Source organism: Mus pahari, chromosome 10 (assembly GCF_900095145.1).
Source record: "Mus pahari chromosome 10, PAHARI_EIJ_v1.1, whole genome shotgun sequence".
NCBI classification, from domain to species: Eukaryota; Metazoa; Chordata; class Mammalia; order Rodentia; family Muridae; genus Mus; species Mus pahari.
This window is the reverse complement of record NC_034599.1, coordinates 41,361,778-41,380,099: the sequence shown is the minus strand read 5'-3', so window position 1 is coordinate 41,380,099 and position 18,322 is coordinate 41,361,778. Positions and strand designations below refer to the sequence as shown.

Below are 18,322 nucleotides of genomic sequence, written 5' to 3'. Positions count from 1 at the left end.
CTCTGGAAATCCAACAGGGGCTTCTCGTCCTGTCCACTGAGAGCCAGAAGTCTCAGTGTCTACACCAGGAAACCTTCCTACCCAGACCTGGTTTAATGTCTGTTGTGGCTCCGAATGATTGTGGATCTAAAAACCCGCCCCTTCATCCAGGGGCTCATGAGGATACACGGGAGATGGAGAAAGACCCTCCAGATGGATGGAGACCGCCTGCATACCAACAGGCATAAAGAGGGGCAGATGAGAAGAAGGCTGTTGGCATGAGAGTGTTTCTGCACACATCCTCATTCCTGTGAACATGAGTGCTTGGTTACACTTAAAAAAAAATTTTTTTTTTTTTTAAGTAATTGTGGGCGCCCATAGCCGATTAGTCTAAACAATGAACAGCCTGGGCTTGGCATGCGGCTCACGTGGTAGAGTGCTTGTCTTGTACGCACAGAGCTCTGGGTTTGTGTCTCAGCACAGAGTAACAGTGGTGGGTCATCCTTGTAACCCTCAGCACTTGGGAGACGGGGCAGAAAGATCAGAGACCATTTGAGTCTAGCCTGGGCTAGTGGAGACACTGTCTCCAAACAAAATGAATACGTAAGGAAATAAACAAGGACTGGCAAGATGGCTTAGGTAGTAGAGACACTCGCTACACTAATCCTAGTGACCTGAGTTTGATCTTTGGGACCTACATGGTGGAAAAAAGAGAACAGATACCTGCAAATTGTCCTCTGAACTCACACACATGTTCTGTGGCACGTGAAAACACACACACACACACACACACCACAAATATAAATAAGGGTAATTTAAAACATTTAAATTTTATTAGACTTATTTAGTGTGTGTGTGTGTGTGTGTGTGTGTGTCTTCCAAGCACTGAACTCAGATCCTCAGGCTTCCGCAAGTGTCTCTACCTTTACCTTACCAGCCCCATGTAATAAAAGTTGTTGTTGTTGTTTTTTTTTTTTAAATGACCAACACATCCTGACCCACCTTTCCTGCAGTGACTAACTTGAGACCTCCCAGCTCAGCTTCCCCAGCTAGTGTGGGCTTAAAGGCCATCATCCTTCAGGATTTAGAGATGGATATGAAGGCCTCTTTAATAAATGTGTGGTCATCAGCATCACAGAGAGGGGTTTTTGTTTGTTTGTTTTTGTACCCAACTGTCAGGTAGAGTGGCTGCAGCCTTGACCCTTTCAGCACACTGTGTGGGTGCGGAGGGAAAGATCAAAGGGAATTGTTTGCTGAGAGGTTTGGGGTGAGTGACTGAGAGCGGTTCAGCTCCTGGCCTTTTATTAGCACCCACCCAATCATTCCAATCTCCCTGGCTCCCGGAGGAATCCTGGCTCTAGGGAGTGGAAGAGGCTCCGGTCCTGCACCCTCTGGACCCCACCTGGAAACACGGCTAGCACAAGAAACCAGCCCTCTCAAAGCCAGTCCTATCGCCACCCACTCCGATCCTGGGTTACAGCACTAGTGGTCTGAGCCTCTGTGGGGGCCCTTTTGGGGTTCTTTGTTGCTTTGCCTAGCCATCCATTTCCCTCGGAGTCTTCTTAGGAAGGGATTCTGTCTCATATTCTGAACCAGCCAGGTGGCCAGCTTGAGCGAGCTTTAAGAGCAGTAGTCGCATACAAAGGAATCTCCAGTGCGGCACCATGTTCTCACGTCCCTTGTTGTCCCCTTAGCGCCCTCCCCATGTTCCCCAAAGAAAGAAGCTATTCCATTTTGGAAAGGTTTAATGTAAGAAAGCCAATGCGGGGGTGGGGGTGGGGAGTGGAAGCGGGCGCCTCACTGGGCGGTCAGCGTCTCTCTGGCCTTGTCGATCACACTCTTGACTTTGGTCTTAAGGGTATCCAGTATGGGTATCAGCGTATGGCGCAGGTCCTCCAGCGCGGGTCTGGCTTTCTCGCCAAATGTATTCAGGTGGGTTTTGGCCCTGGTGTGGTACTCGTTCAGGGTAGGGTTGCTCTTGAGCTCAGCCAGGCGCTGAGCCAGGCTCTCGCGCAACTTGTCGCTGTGGGGCGCTAGCTGTGTGCGCAGCGCGTCTACGTGCGTGCGCATGCGGTCGCGAAATTCCTCAGCCACAGGGGACAGTTTCCCTTGCAGCTCCTGCAGCTTCTGGCGCGCGCTCTCGTGCAGCTCGGCGCCCAGAGGCGCCACCCTCTGGCGGTAGAGCTCCACATCCTCGTTCCATTTCTTCTGGAATTCGTCCAGGTAGGGCTGCACATTCTGCTTCACTTCCTCTAGGTCCTTGTTCATCTCCTGTCTCAACCAATCTGTTTCTTTCTCCAGGTTATCCCAGAAGTCCCGAGTCAATGGGCCCAGCCGTTCCTGCAGCTGACCAACGGTTGTACCCAGAGTGTCCCAGTTTTCCAGGAGATTCAGGCTAGAGGGGGAGAGAGCGGCTGAGAGACAACCCCAGGCATCTTGAGCTGCCCCTGGTCTTCAGATCCATGCACATGATACCTGGGTGCCACCTGTCCCCAAATGTGCAGTTGCTATGGTCCTAGTTTCCCCAAACATGCAACCCTCTCTAACTCCCTGCCCTCCCTTTACATCCCTCTGTACACATGGCCCAAGGCACCAAGAACACAGATGTGGTTGGTGCCAGTTACAAGGCCAGTCTCTCTCTCTCTCTCTCTCTCTCTCTCTCTCTCTCTCTCTCTCTCTCTGGTTCTGTCTGGCCAGTACTGTCCCACCCCTAGTCCTTCCCTGGAACCCGCCATGGTGCCCAGCTGGTAGGAAAGCAGGTGAAGGTCTAGCCAGCTCAGTTCCAGCATCTTCTCACTTGTCTCTCTGCCCACCCTGGATGGGTAGCCCTTGCCCTGCTCCAGGCCCCATGCTAGGTCCTTCCTTACTTCAGCTGTTTGCCCAAGGAGGAGGATTCAAACTGGGACACATAGTCTCTGCCGCTGTCTTTGACCGCATCCACATACACGGTAGCGAAATCCTTCACTTTGTCCCATCGGGACTGGGGTTCATCTTGCTGCCATACGTGCCAAGCCTGGCTCCCTGGGGATGGGGGGGGGGAGACCCGTGTTAGGGCAGACTCGGAGTCAGGGAAGAGAACAGTGGGAATTCTGTTCTCTGTGCCCAGGGAGGTAGTCCCATGCATGCCAAGAAGCACCTACCTGTCAGGAAGACCAGAGCCACGGCCAGCACCACAGCTTTCATCCTGAAGGGTGTGGGTGACCTGAAGAAGAAGAAGAAGGAGGAGGAGGAGGAGGAGGAGCAGGAGGAGGAGGGCTGGGCTGAAGGGAGGCATTGTCATGGAAAGGCTCCACACACAATTCAAGCCCGTGGAAGCATTATCTAGAGTGGGGAAAAGGTGCCAGATATCCACAGTATTGATTTGGACAGTGGAGCATCAACTGGGAGGCGCTATGGAGCCAGAGCCGCGGAGGGCAGGTAGCTGCACTTACCTCCCCGGAGCTCTCCGACAGTCTGGGTGTCCAGCTCTTCTTCCCCGGCCTATATATGTGTGTGGGCAGGGGCTGGGCTGGGAGACTGATAAGCTCAGCCTGGCCCTGCCACTGCTTACTTTTGCTGGCGATGTGGAACTTAGAGTTCAAGGATCAGCTCTGTTCCTGAGGCTGGGCAAACAGAGTGGGCAAACAGGAAACTGCGGGGGCTGCCGAGCTGGGATCAAGGGTTCAGGTGGGGGCAGCAGGGGATGGCTGCAGACTCCAGGGGTCCCCAGGGGTAAGGCAGTTGCACCATTCTGTGGTGTATGTCTTCTTCAAGATAGACAAATGGAGTCTACTCTGGACTCCTCTGTGTTGCTAGTGCCCTGAGCCTGGAACAGGGAGGGAGTGAGGAATTTTGGGCTCCTTCACTCACAGTCCCGCCCCAACGTTTTCTTGCATTCCAAGGGGTTCCCCCTTTCACCTCACCCTGGTCCCCCAGGTTTGGGGATTCGTCTCTCCAGATGCCTATGTTTAGCCAATCTCCCAACCCTAAATCCAAGAACAACTGAGGCTCAGGGAATTGCCTGATCGAGATGCAGACGGTCTCAGATTCCTAGGCTGAGGGTGAAGACCCCTCTGACGCATCAGAAGAAATGACAGAGGCCAACATGGTGTTGTTGGCTCCTTTCTTGTCTCCCTCCCTTCCTCCCTTCCTCCCTTCCTCCCTTCCTTTCTTCCTTAAGTACACGAGTGCTCTGCTTTCATGCACACCAGAAGATGGAATCAAATTCCTTTCCAGATGGTTGTGAGCTGCCATGTGGTTTCTGGGAATTGAACTCAGGACCTCTGGAAGAGCAGCTAGTGGTCTTAAACCGCTGAGCCATCTCTCCAGCCCTAGTTGCCAATGTTTTTGTTATGTGTAGATGCTGTTACTCAACCTCCCTTCCACTAAAAGGGGTCATGTATTTCAGTGATGATATGTCTTCCCAGAGTGGTAAGAGCATAGGCTTGCTTGCCAGGATGGGAGAGCTGGGTAGCTGTATAGAGTGCGCTGAGTACGGTGGCCCATGCCTTCAATCCTTGCACTTGGGAGGTCAGAGGGTTGAAGGTTCAAAACCACAGCCTTGAGCATATAGCAAGTTTGAAGTCAGCCTGGGTTATCTAAAAACAAAACAAAACAAAACAAAACAAACAAAACCCACAGATCATCTCTAAAGCCCCACTATGAAAAGTGAGTTTCCAAGCTAAGAGGAACTTTTGAGACCATCTATTTGAGGTTCTCCCATGAACTTAGTTCTAGATAAGAGCCTGATGAGAGTGGGAGGAATTTGCTGTGTCCTTTATCTCTCAGCCTTAGAGGCAAGGATGGACCTTGCGCCCAGGTCTCTGCATTTGGGACCCAGGGCAGGCATGTACTCTGCCCATCTCCCTAGGAACCTCCTCAACTCCCTAGAAACCAGCTTGGAGTCTGTCTACCAGTTCAGGGAGTGGCTGGGATTCCAGGCTGCTCCCATCCCAGGAGGCTTTGCAATCAGAGAGAACCTTGGTTCTGGGATCTGTGACTTATTCTCCAGGTGACCGGGGCAAGTTACATAACCTCTCCGCCCCTGGGTCTCTTATCTGCTAAGGAAAGATAATGACAGAACATGCCATGGCTTCCTTATGATCCCAGTCGCTGTGTGGGAGGAAGGATGGAAAAGATGTGTGTGCACTTCCTAAGGCCAGGGACCTGTGCCTGGTGTCTAATGTGGCAAGTGTGATGAGGGGACTTGAACTCAAGGGTAGCCTGGGATAGCCAGAGGGCACGGTACTCACAAGGGTCTCTCAATATGCTAGAGGAGGCAGAAGTGCCAAAGCCAAGGAGAAACTTGAGAACAGAAATAGAGACCAAGCAATATGAGTGTGCAGATGAGCCAAGCGGGTATCAGCTACGCATCCATGGATGCTGGAAGAGAGAGGCGAAGATGCAGGTTTTCTCTGACCGAAAGAGTTTTCAGACAGAGCACCACTCTGACAAGCCCGTGCTTTTAGCCATGATTTGAGCCTCTGAACTCCAGAGTTGTATTTGTGTTATGTTGTCCGTGAAATCTGAACACATTTCAAGCAAGACTGTTGAAAGGTGACCAACAGCAAACGGCAAGTGTTCTGTGTCCCAGACTCCTAACGTCACTGCCACCAACACATTCTGTTACTAGGCCATAGCCTGTGACCCCAGCTGCTGGCAGCAAAAATGGGGCGAGGCAGGTGCCTGGCTTGCAGGGCATCTTTTCCAGGTTGATACCAGCCCCAGAGGGCTGTGGAAGCACTCAGAGGGAGGTGGCCTCCACAGGAGTAGTTTTTTTTAGGTGTTTTGAGGGTGTGTGGGGGATCTGTTTGGCCTCCAGGCTGCTTCCCACAGTCCTACCTTGCTCTCTGGCTCGTTACTGAAACCATGCTGGCCAATCCTAATCGAATCTAACATTTGCTCCGCAACTCATTTAAAGTAAACTTGAGACACCCCTGTAAGGCTGGACGCCATGTTCTCCCCCTTGGTAGTTTGCCTGTCAGAAAAAAAACGGCTCAGAGCTGCTAAGAACACTCTTGCCCCTCAGCTTTGAGACAGTGCTCATGGGGCTAGGGATCAGGTCCGGCCTCTAGTTCTTTGATGGTGATTTCTTCATTTCCAAAGCCTTCATACTCTCTCCAGGGACATGGCTTGGGGACTGGAATCCAAGACATCAGAGTAGAGGACTCTGGGACAACCTGACTGAGCAATGAGTGTGCTCCTGTCTTGGCATATAGTCCAGGCTGGTCTCAAACTTGGGGTAATCCTGCCTTGGCTTTCTGTGCTGAGGTGATAGGTGTATGCACTGTGCTCACTCTCCTCCCCCCCCCCCATACTTACTTGCTAGTGACTGTCACTTTATCAGGGGACAATTGGCTTAAACTAGTCTAGATAGCTCCTTACTATTCTGGACAGGAAGCCTTCCCGGACAGATCAAGTCAAATGGGCTCATCACAGATTGAGACTGGGGTTGGCCACTGTTAGAGGTGTTGGGTGACCGAATTGGTCCAGGGAGTAAAGACAGTGCCTATCATTGGCATTTCTCTCACTACCCTCACTCCATCATCTTGGGACCTTCCAAAGTGACTCCTGGATTGAACCAGCAAGTGCTGGCCTGGGATCCTGACACTCTCGGGAGTGCTGGTGGCTTCAACAGCAGCAAACGCAGCCCATTTCACAACTTCTGTCTCAGCACAGCAGATCACCTGCACAGGGCAGTGCAAGGACTCTGTCCTTTGGTGGGCCTGGCACCAGAGACATCAAACATTTACTGAATGAATGGCATTGATACACCAAAGCTTCTCAGACAGGCAAAGGGTCACAGAAAGGTGTAGGCCTTCAATGGTGCCAGCCCCTTCTGGGAATATGTACCCGACAAGGGGTAGTGCTAACAGGAACGGGGAGCCAGGGCTGGGGAGGGTCTCCCTAAGGCTGACTGGGTCCCCAGTGATTCCTGTCTGGAAGTCTTATTGCGGCAAGGACACTGTCAGCAGCTCTGAATGATGTTCCGGCCTCCTGCTCAGGACACTAAGGTCCCTGTGGTTAAGTGGGTGGGGCATGGCTCCAGTACAAAGTCAGGAAGTCTTTCCTTCCTTTCTGGAGGGCAGAGATGTCCAGGTTCAGATCCCAGAGTGAATCTGGCTGCCTCTGGGTACCTACCCCACCTCTAGCGAAAAACTTTGCAGACACAGCAGCAGCAAAAGGTGTACTGACCTTTTGGGAGTCCTTAGGGCCCATCACTGGTTCCCAAGCCAGCTCACCTCTGTACGGTACGTACACCTTCAGGGCCTCCAGGGGCTCAGCTGAGAAAGCCCCTTCCGCTCTGAGCAGTTCCATTGCAATTCTAGCCTCAAAGGCTTTCTTCCCCCTCCCAAAGAGTTTTGTATCTCTGAGTCTATGTTATCTGTACACAGGAGCCTGGAAGCATGTTGGGTGGGGTCCTTGGAATTGGGAGTTCTGTGTGGTGTGAGTTGCAGGAAGTTGGTGCTCTTAACCACTGAGCCATCCTTCCAGCCTCTGTCACTCTTTCTGCAAATCTCAGTACTCCCCAAATCATTGATCTTTCTTTCCATGTGACTTCAGCTCTTTCAGCAGTGCCTGGGGCCCTGCTGGAAATTCTGCCCTCCAGGACAGAACAGACATCGGAAAACAGTACCAAACTCCCGTCTGTCCTACAGCTGAGGGAGGCCACCCCGTAAAGGTTCCAGCCAGGGTCAATGCAAGGCTCTCCTTCTGAGGACCCCAAGGAATCCCTTTCCCACCCAACTCTGCAAACACAAATGTGTCCCTTCTGAGGGGTTAGAGTCCACACAGGTGCCTGGACACAGTGTGAGTCTGACTTGCCAGGTTCAGAGGCCAAGAGGCAAGGTGAGAATGTGCTGCTCAAAGCCCCACCCTAAGTCTGGGGACTTGTCCAGACACCTGGGTCACCTCCACCCCTACCCCATGTGATTCTCTCAACTAAACTCTGAACCATAAGGCAAACAACATATCAGCGTTAGGACATAATCAGGTTTTTATTTCCACAACCTCCTACAGTCCGACCAAGTTACTAAGTTGTAGATGTCCCACACAAACAAGGACAGAAGCTCCTAGCAACTTGAATCTGGAGATTATTATTATTATTATTATTATTATTATTATTATTATTTAGCTCAACAGAAATGAGAAAGGAAAAAATACTTCTTACATTTTCAAAGAACAGAAATAGTAAAGTAGATTCATATACATTCAACATGTACTGCGCATATTGGTTACTACAATATAAAGCAATGGTGATCTTGAAAACAGTTCGCAAGATGGCACGGTTAATAGGCTCACTGGCTTTCGTCTGGGTGGCTCTGGAGGGTGGTGCCTGCTCTTCCATCAATCCAGTACCATGTAAACAGGTCAGGCCGAGCGTGGGGAGCAGCAGGGCGGGGCTGGAGCATCAGAGCTAGACTGAGCTTGGAAGCCCACAATGGCTTGTCAAGCTTTCTTGGGAGTCAGACATCTTCTGGCTAGTAATTAGTGACACCTGAAGTGGAGGGGAGATTGGAGGGCATGGAAACAAACCCATTCAAGGGACAATGGGCTCAGGAGCAAGCTTTCAGGGTCGGTGCGGAAGGATAAGATGGCTAGGGACCCTGCTGGTAACGTCCGGATGCCATGGTAGGCAGCGGCTTTCTTCTGTGCATACTCAGAGGTTGGCGGCCCCTGGCTCTCAGAAATGAGGGCTGGGAGTCAAGAGCAGGGACCATTCCTCTCTGGTTTTGAAGACCAGAAGAGAAGCCAGGCCTCATTTGGCCCCAGACTTTGGTTTCTGACTGCAGAGAGAAAGGAAATGACAAGGACAGTAGCTACTGCCTATGTGTTGCTTCGGCTGGGGAAGGGAGGCCACTGCATCCGCCGCTGGCACAGGAGAGTGGCTCACGATGCCAAAGCCAAGGAAAACGCTTCAAACAGAAGGTGCAAGCCATAGTTCAATAGCACAGAATCTGGTTAAAATTTCTCTTTTAAACAAACAAAAAAAAATCCTTTTTGTCTTTATTAATAATAACAATAATAACAATAATATCAATATTTATCAAAAACAATTCCTACATGATCAAGAATTAAAATATAGGGGCCGAGGATGCTGGGGAGAGGAGAAGGTTAAGGTACCCTGTATAGCCTCCGATTCTTGTCTGTGACAAAGAGGCTACAGGGAAGGGCATGTACACTCTCATATGTGTGCACACAAATGGACCAATGGCCCTTTTTACAACACAGTAGAGAATAAGAATGAAGACCACACAAACAGCACAGTGCACCACTCCTGGGTGTTCACTCACGAGGGGGAACCAGTTGGTGACTGGAGGGGAACTGGACCACACACCAGAGGGGCCTACGCTGAACCATTCTGGTTGGAAAACCTTCAGCACCAGGCCATTCTGCCAGTGCTGGGACCTGATGGAATTCTGCAGGGCCAGACAGAATTCTAGTGGAGGCCACAGGACACTGTGTCAGACTCCAGACTCAGGTTTCTTCTGCTGTTCCACTCTCCAAAGGCAGGGGCCACTGCCCCTGTCCTCTCCCTTTCTTGGCCACCACACTCCAGTCTAGCATTTGTTCCCGGCAGACCAGGGCAGAGGGAGAGAGGCTGGTCTGGGACAGGCTGTGGAAGGGAGGGTCCTGAGGTCAGCCCCTGAATACTAACCCCTGGTTCATCTACCTCAGAAATGGTAGGAGAAAACAAGAGAGAGAGAGAGAGAGAGAGAGAGAGAGAGAGAGATGCTCAAGGGGGTAGGGGTGGGCAAGGCAAAGAGAATAAGTTATCTCCAAAGGAAATTTTCCAAAACAAAACACAAGCAAATCTCCTAACAGCAGAACTCAACTCATCAAGCACACCAGATGCTGGCTCATGAAAGATGGAGGACACTGATTTCCTGTTTATTTCCTTGCTGCCTTGGTCATACAAGCAAACATGGCAAATGTCCCTCGCAACCCAAGCGTTGGCCTACTGGTGTCTAGTGTAGGGGAAGGAGCTGCACTGTTGTGGCGGAGACACAGACGGAGGAGCAGTGTGGCGCTGCTGGACACTGTTGGTCTATTGGTGTAGACTCAGCCTCCTCCTGGAGCTGTACTCGGACCTATGAAGCAGACAGGACCACCGTGAAGGAGAGGGACATGACTTCGCCCTCTCTCCCCACTCTTTCTAATGGTACTGGGGCTGGGACTCAAGGCCCTGTGCGTCCATGCCTGTGCTCTGTCAGTGAGCCACAGGCACGAAGGCCCTCAGTGAAGTCTTTTATTTTTTTTTTTGGTCTCATTATATGAGTCTTGCCACACTGAGGCTCTGCCACGCCTCTGCCTGTGGCTTTACTTCCCTCAAGTCGTTCTGTCTCTGTAGAGATAGAGCCACAAGCACTCAACATCCATGTGACCTCTGCTGGGCCAACAGGGCCTGTGAACCTTTTCAGCATGGGCCTTGGACTAAATATTCTTGACTTACCCCCTAAAAAGTCCAGCTGGGGCTGGGGCCAGGGCTGGGGCCGGGGCCAGGGCTCTGTAGTAGAGGGCTTGCATGGCCCGGGGTTCTATGCCTAGCACCAAAATGCCAAAACCAAACAACAAAAACCACCAGTGAAGGAGTCTGACTGGATCTGCTTTTCCCCCCCTTTTCTGGTTGGGTTTCACTCTTCAGGATGGAGTGTAAAGACTAGCTTTAGAGAGCTGGCCAAAGGTCACTGGCCTCTGCATCTGTAGCCCGGACTTCATTAGAGCCATAGCATCTATAACATGAGGTGGGCCACGTACCTTATCCCTAAAATAGAGTCCTCAGTCCACCTCAAAACTGACACAGCACTTAATGAAGAAACAGGCAGACCAGGAAGGCTGCACAGAGAGTGTCGCTCAAGTTTAGTGGGGTACCACACATGGAATGAACACGCTGATGCGATGAGGGGCTGACACTGGGCCCCAGGGCTGCTTGGGCCTGACCAGGGTGGCACTCACTTTCCATATCCTGCTACACGCCGGCCTGCTCCATACTGAAGGAGACCTCTGGGTGCTTGTGGTTGAGCATGATGTCTGTAACACACGTAGCTGGATAGCGAGAGGAGTTGAGATGCTGGCTGCCATCACCCAGACCTGGATGCTCATGGCCCAGGCTCACCCCACATTCTGCAAGACCAAAAAGAACATGTGAGGCAAAGGTGGGGGGAGCGGGTGGGACAGGAGAGAGGAGGCTGAGGAGGTTCTTGTCTAGCAACCCAGCCCAAGTCCAGCTCTGACTCAAGCCACAGCAGGCCCTTCAGATGTTAGGGAACCTTCCTGACCACCTGCCTCTTCCTTTCATCACCCTCACGAGCAACTGACACATGGGGGTGAAGATGAAAAACCCTTCAGGAGCCTTCCTTTTCTTGTGGTTGGGGGGCAGGATGACTGTAGTGAGTGCTATAGGAGCCAGGCCAGGCCACTTTTTCTTGGGCGCCACACTAATAAACACTACCCTCAGGAGGCCAGCATGCTCAGGACCCAGCCAGGACATGGGCACTGCTCTCCGGATGGCCTCCCAGATGAAGACTTAGGATGAAGACTCCCTAGGCTTTGCCTGTAGACCTTAGAAAGGGTGGACCTGTCTGTCACCAGGCTCTATCTACGGTCTCCCACCCTGGCTCTACAAAGTCATAGAAATAAATGTTCTACAAGGATATGAAGCCCTTTAAGGAGAAATCGAAAGAGAGCTACTGTTGAAGGTGTATCCTGCTCTAGCACTGAACCTGGACTGTGATGTCCCTGTGCTGACAGAAGCCAGAGCCCCTAACATGTGCACACCATGGGAGCGACAATGTGTGTAGCACCTCAGCCAGTGAACAATTTCCACAGAAGACTGCCTGGGGTGCCCATGGGCAAGGCCTTACCTTCATCTTCCTCATCCTGAAACTGTTGGCTGCCCATGAGTGAAGACTGACTGAGAACTGCATCTGACATCCGGGCAGAGCTCAGCGCCTTGCCTGCCACCAGGCTCATTCCTGGCAAGGTATCCAGCTGTACCTGTAGAGAGGAACCAGCAGCAATGAGTGCCAGACAGTGTGTCACTCTCAGGGGACCCCTGTCCCTTCCCAGCCCATCCACAGACAGTGAGGTCTGACAGCTTTGTTCTCAAGTGCCCGTGTAACATGGTGACTGCAGTGTGTGTAAAGTGTAACTGTTATTTATGGCAGAACTAAATTTATAATTTTGGGTAACTTTAACACATTTACATTTGAATGGCCACGAATGGCTGCCTGATGGCATACAGGTGCTACCATGGCTGGGCGTGTCCCAGTTGACAAGACTTGCTCTGACAGGTCAACTCAAGAAAGCCAAAGATGGCAAAACAGCTGTCAGGAATGGACCAAAAATCCAGAGTCCATATACTGAAGGCTGGATTTAGATTTCTGGGAGAGGTCAAGACCCTGGATGTCAGATCATTTGATCCCCAAGTCTAACATACGGATGAAAGACTTTCCTGCTAAAGATGGTCTGTTATGGAGAGTCAAAGAAAAAAAAAAAGTCTCCACAGCTTGCAGAGGGCTGGACTCTGAGGAGATGGCAGAAGGGGACACTCTGCTTTCAGGCTGAGATGGCACCATCCCACCTTTAAGCAGCAGGAGGAGCCAACATACATAAGCATCGTCACTGTTCTGGATCGTGTGGTGTCTCTGGAGGGTCCGGGACCTGAGGTGCTCACTGACTAAGGGCCGTGCTGGATACCCAAGGCCGTTGTGATCCGGCAGCTCCATTGCTTGTCCAGAACTTCTTTCCAGGCAGTTCCCTATGACAGACTCTAGGAGACAGAGCAAGAGAAGCAAGGTGAGCAGGCCCAGAGCTTCTCCGGGTAACACCAACTCCCATGTAGCCCTTTGTAAGACACAATGAGTGAGAGGGCAGGGACCACATTTGCCCAACTGCCAATGCTCAGCCAGCTGGCATGGGTGTTAGAGGAGCTGGGGCCAGCCTGACAACATCAAGTCCTACAGCAAATAGGGGTTTAAGACACTCCTTACCCCATAAGGAAAAACCCACGTATGGGGTGTGAGCTGGGCTGCACCCATCTTCTTCTTTCTCCATCGCTCTGCTGGTTTAGCTTGTGCTCAGCTCCTGAATGAGCTCATGGAGAGCTCTAGAGATGAGGGGCTTCTGGGCTGTATCCATGGCCTTGGCCTCTGCCTTAGAGCCATCCCAGGTCTCTCCCACTATCCCACCACCACTGCTGCTGCCGCCTATGGCTCCTTCACCTTTCATAAGTGCTTGCACACAGCTGTACCTGACCTCTCTCCTCATGCCTATTTTGACATCATCTAGGTCCATGGCTTCAACCACACTGCTCATGTATTTAAAAATACTGAGTGAGACATTCAGTGGAGAGAGGCACTTGTCATCAGGCTTGATGATCTGAGTTGTATCCTCAGAACCCGCCTAGGAAGAGAAATCACACACACACACACACACACGCATGTGCACACACACACTAAATGTAAAAAGAATTACTGAAATCCTTTTTTTTTTTTTGGTTTCAGATCCATAGATCCAACTTTTTTCTTGGCTTTCTAACTAGTATGTAACACTTACGTTAAATTTCAAACTCATTAACTTCCCCAGAAGCCTGCTACTCCTTTAAGAGCCCTTGTTTGGCACTGCCCTCCCTCCCCCAATCTTTTAGGTTAAGTACCTGGAGTCATGCTTAATTCCCTCTTCCTGGCCCCATAGTGGCTCTAAATCTAAAGAGTCCACTCGCTCAGTGGTGGTCACCTCAGCCCCCAGACTGCCTGCTTCCAGTCAAGGGCCATTATCTCTCACTTAGATCATTTTCTAACCACCCCTAGTTACTTCCCTATAAAGGCCACACTTTAAAAAAATCCCGTTCTTACTTTTAAATTATACGCATGTGTGTGCATGTCACAGTACATGTAAATGAGTGTATATGCACATGTTTGTTATATGTGGTGCATGTGTTGTATATATGTAGTGCTCCATTCCCATCCCTTGTTCAGAGATTTAAAACATTTAAACAATTGTTAGCTGTGTACATGGGTCCATACATGCTATGACATGTATGTGGAGATGAAGGACAACTTTCAGGAGTTGGCTTTCTCCTCCCTTTCTAAGGCTCAAACTCAGGTCATCAAGGGTTTACTGCTCTGCGACCTCTGACCTTGGGCAGAGACTTTAAGGACTGTGATCAATCAGGAGCAGATGGCAAGTGGCTCTCTTCACTAAGAGCATGCGCCTGAATCTTAGTATTTCCACCCCACTACATCTTCCAGAACAGTACCTCCCCCACCCCCCATGTGTTTTCCTGTCTGCTAAGTTCTCTTTCTCCCCTTTTGGATTTTTTAGACCTGAAAATGAGGTTTCTCCAAATCTAAGGTCCCACCCAGTCTTGTGTGCTCTGCTTCCCTTCCATGCCTTCCTGTCTGCTTTCCTAAGTGATGTTCCCAGGCCTCAGGTCACAGGAGGCTATCACTTGGCAAGTGAGGTGCCCAGCTTTCCCGAGTGCCCAGCTGAAGGCTCACTTCTGTCAGGTGGAGGTGGTAAAGGTGCCACAGGCACCTCCTGGGTGGGAAGACTCAGCTTGATTCTAGCTTCATCGCTTCCTAAGGAGGGTGAAGGGAACTTGAGCAAGCTAGCTGATCTTTCTGGACCAGTGCTTCTGGAGCCTACCCCACAGGCTGCTGATAGATAGAGCGCAGAACAATAAACAAGTAAGTTACCCAATTTTTAGTTTCCAGGGTAGCAGCCTTTGGTCTGAAAGAAACAAATGAGACTATAAACCAGACCCAGGGCTGAAGTCACAGGTCAGCAGCGGAATGTTTGCCTAGAGAGTGTAGAACCCTGTGTTTGAGCCTTAAACATCACAAGACCCCCACCCCCCGTAGCAGAGGAAAATGAAGCGTCCCCCACTCAGACGCTGTGCTGGTCCCTGTGCTGAGAGGGAGCTGGGAAGGGTTAGAGAGGACCCTGTGAGGATTTTTGGCTGTTGCCCAAAGGCTCGCATGTTGAGACTTGGTCATCACTGTGTGGCGCTGACCTGAGTTAAATCCCTAGGGCCCATAGGTGGGAGAAGAGAACTGACTCCCCTCAACTGTCCTGAGCTGCGCGCGCGCGCACACACACACACACACACACACACACACACACACACACACATACACACCCTCCTTCTCCCTTTTGGGGTGACAGGATGGCTCAGTGAGTAAAGGTGCTTACCCTAAGCCTGAGTTCAATCCCTGGGACCAGTAGGGTGGAGGGAGAGAACTGACCCTTGCAGGTTGTCCTCTGACCTCCACATACAGGCTACAGAACACAACACCCGTATCCCTACTACACAAAATAAATATAAATGAGAAAACTTTTTGAAGAAGATAAGTTAGGACACTGGGCTATGGACTGGAGTTTTGCGGCTGGGTCCCCAATGGCTTCCTTTCTGTTCCCCAGTCAGAATAAGGTGCAGCTTTGTCCAACATGCTCCTTGCCATGATGTGTCTCTCACCACAGGCTCCAAAGCAACAAGGACAAATTATGAGCTGAGACCTCTGACACCATGAGTCAGGACAAACCTTTCCTCCTCCTAAGTTGATTTTCTTGGGTATTTTGTTCCAGTGACAGGAAGCTAACACGGGGATAAAGGAAAGAATACAGGGGCCAAGAATGAGGGTCGAGGGAGACAGGTTCCAGGTTATCACCAGAGTACACAAAGCCTGGCGGCCAGGCAGCCTCCCCTTACCCTTAATGTCCCTTATCTGACAGGTCAGGGCTGTTCCAGGGCTCCAACAGCCTGACACCAGTGGAAGGTCTGTGATAAGCACCGAGGGCTCCACAGGTAAAGGAGTCAGATCAGGAAGGGCGCTGAGCCTGGGACTCCAAGCCCTCAGCTGAGCCCTGCTGACCCGTGGCTGGCTGTAAAGACTAACCCACTGACCAGGGAACTAGAACCTTTGGCACCCTTCAGGCCATTTTAGGAGTAAGAGAACAGCCAGGCTTACAGAAGGATCTATAAATAATACAAGGGCTATGTCTTCCAAGAACCCAGAGGGTACAGAGGGGAGAGTAACTGCCCAAACAAGTAAGGGACAAAATGCACAATGAGAATCCAAGGCACACCCCCACACCCTGGGGGACTCTGGGCCAGCTTGCATAACTGTGCAATCTGTCAATGTTGACTCATCCTTATTCATTTACTGGGTTTTAAGAGTAAATGAGAAACCGCATGTTTGCCCACCCCTCTTAGAGGCTCTAAGGGCTACTGTCTTTTTTGTTTGTTTGTTTTGTTTGAGACAGGGTTTCTCTGTATAGCCCTGGCTGTCCTGGAACTCACTTTGTAGACCAGGCTGGCCTTGAACTCAGAAATCCACCTGCCTCTACCTCCCAAGTGCTGGGGTTAAAGGCGTGTACCACCACGCCCAGCAAGGGCTACTGTCTTAACCCCAGCAAGGCTGTCAGCACTTTATCCCTTACAAGGCTGGAAGCTGACTGGGCTCAAAGAAGAAGATGCGGTTTTCTATCTGGGTTTAAGGTGGTAGTCTCAACTGACTGCAATTGTATTCATTTACTTGTGAAGTCAAAAGCCTTAAGCCCCTGCAACACTGCAGGAGGGCAACCTACCTTAAGTGGAAGAGAATGAGACCATAGTGCAATAGAAGGCAGGTTAACTCTGAAACTTGCAGCGTTTGGAGGACATTTCTGGCACAGTAGGTGCTCAGAGCTCTGCCCAGCCTGGCTTCCTACTGGCTGGTGGCAAATAGCCTTATAGGGAACAGGAAAGCACAGACTGGGTCGGGTACAGGGGCATCTAAGTTTCCTAGACTAACATTGGTAAGCTTAACTCATTCACCCTTCAGAAATGCCAATAAATGCAGAGTTCTGCTCTGGTGAACTGTAGCACATAGTCCACGCCACTTCTGATACAGCTCTTCGTGAAAAACGCTTTCTGAAGACAGGCCCTTCAGCTTTCCACATTCCCGCAGCACCCACGACCCTGGCTCACTAACTTGTATTCAGCTGCCCTCCCACGGAGTGATAGGTTAAACGTCAAGAGACTAGCCTGCTCGATGGAAGGGCGTCAAGAACCATCAAGGTCCTCTGTTGAAACAGGGAGACACGGGTGCGGGTTTTGCGCTCGCCTACAGTGCGGCACACTGTTAGAACCATTTCTTCTCAAAACCCATGGCAAATGATCTGTGGCGTTTCTCTCTCATTATCGAGTATGTGTGTAATGTATGTGAGGGTATGTGTGTGTGTAACATATGTGAGGTATGTGTGTGTAATGTATGTGAGGGTATGTGTGTGTGTAACATATGTGGGGTATGTGTGTGTGTAACATATGTGAGGTATGTGTGTGTAATGTATGAGTGTGTGTGTGTGTAATGTATGTAAGGGTATTTGTGTATGTAATGTATGTGAAGGTTATGTGTGTGTGTAATGTATGTGAGTGTGTGTGTGTGTGTGTGTAATGTATGTGAGGGTATGTGTGTATGTAATGTATGTGAGGGTATGTGTGTGTGTAATGTATGTGTGTGTGTGTATGTGTGTGTGTGTGTGTGTGTAATGTATGTGAGGGTATGTGGAGGTCAGGTTAATTGGGGAGCTACATCTCTTCCTCTACCATTACGAGCCCTCTCCCCAGCCCATTCTGGAATTTCTTTCCTGAACTGAAAACATAGCTGTGGTGCATAAACCCGGAACCCCGCCCGGCACGTGGAAAGCTGACTTGGAGGATTGTGAGTTTAAGGCCAGCCTGGGTTATGCAGTGAGACCCTGTCTTTAAAAAGAGGGGAGGGGAGCCGGGTGGTGGTGGCACACACCTTTAATCCCAGCACTCGGGAGGCAGAGGCAGGTGGATTTCTGAGTTTGAGGCCAGTCTGGTCTACAAAGTGAGTTCCAGCTCAGCCAGGGCTACACAGAGAAACCCTGTCTCGAAAAACCAAAAGAGGGGAGGGGGAGGGAGAGAGAGGAAAAGGACAACTGAGGGCTTCACAGGCATGTCAGGTCAGGCCAGGGCAGCTCCTACCAAAATGGTACCTTGACATGCACATCCTAGGGTGGGTGTGGAAAGGAACCAATGACCTCGGTCAGAGCGCCAAGCACAGAGTAGGAGTTTGTTTGGCTTGGCGCCCCTCACTGCCAGAGCAAACGGAAGTGTGCTTACCTAGTAGGCCCCAAGTCAACCTGTGCCAGCCTACGGACAGTGGGGCAAGCCACAAAGAATCACGTTAACACTCAGACCTCCGGCAACAAGGGGATCTGAGCTAAAGGCAGCAGCATGCATGGGGCTTCACTAATGCATCTCTGCCCCAGTGCGTGGCCTCGCTGTGCTGGGACCCACACTCACATCACTGGATAGATGGGGCTTTGCTAAAGGTAATTGTGTCCATGGTTC

The 18,322-nt window shown here is 50.9% G+C and overlaps 2 protein-coding genes across 3 annotated transcripts in view; both read right to left on the bottom strand.

Annotated features, from left to right (window-relative positions):
- Window positions 1-1,706: 1,706 nt before the first annotated feature.
- On the bottom strand, window positions 1,707-3,511 carry Apoa1 (apolipoprotein A1). The gene is made up of 4 exons (XM_021208118.1): window positions 3,411-3,511; window positions 3,120-3,181; window positions 2,847-3,000; window positions 1,707-2,374 (listed from the first exon to the last, which is right to left on the bottom strand). Exons 2-4 carry the CDS (start codon window positions 3,160-3,162, stop codon window positions 1,777-1,779), a joined length of 795 nt encoding a protein of 264 aa, XP_021063777.1. The 5' UTR covers window positions 3,163-3,181; window positions 3,411-3,511; the 3' UTR covers window positions 1,707-1,776.
- Window positions 3,512-8,931: 5,420 nt separating this feature from the next.
- The window catches only part of Sik3 (SIK family kinase 3), a 212,254-nt gene continuing 202,863 nt past the window's right edge, over window positions 8,932-18,322 (bottom strand). For both annotated transcript variants that reach the window (XM_021208114.1, XM_029543055.1), the window contains 4 exons: window positions 12,570-12,730; window positions 11,823-11,955; window positions 10,915-11,082; window positions 8,932-10,049 (listed from right to left, as the gene is read on the bottom strand). In XM_021208114.1, coding sequence (XP_021063773.1) covers window positions 10,928-11,082; window positions 11,823-11,955; window positions 12,570-12,730 — 449 coding nt within the window. In that variant the 3' untranslated portion in view covers window positions 8,932-10,049; window positions 10,915-10,927. The remainder of the gene's footprint in view (window positions 10,050-10,914; window positions 11,083-11,822; window positions 11,956-12,569; window positions 12,731-18,322) is intronic.

Coding starts and splice junctions, on each gene's coding strand:
- Apoa1 (XM_021208118.1), bottom strand. CDS start 3,162: ATGAAAGCTGTGGTGCTGGCCGTGGCTCTGGTCTTCCTGACAG. Junction 3,001..3,119: donor GGCTCTGGTCTTCCTGACAG/GTAGGTGCTTCT, acceptor CCCCATCCCCAG/GGAGCCAGGCTTGGCACGTA. Junction 2,375..2,846: donor TCCTTGGGCAAACAGCTGAA/GTAAGGAAGGAC, acceptor CTCCCCCTCTAG/CCTGAATCTCCTGGAAAACT.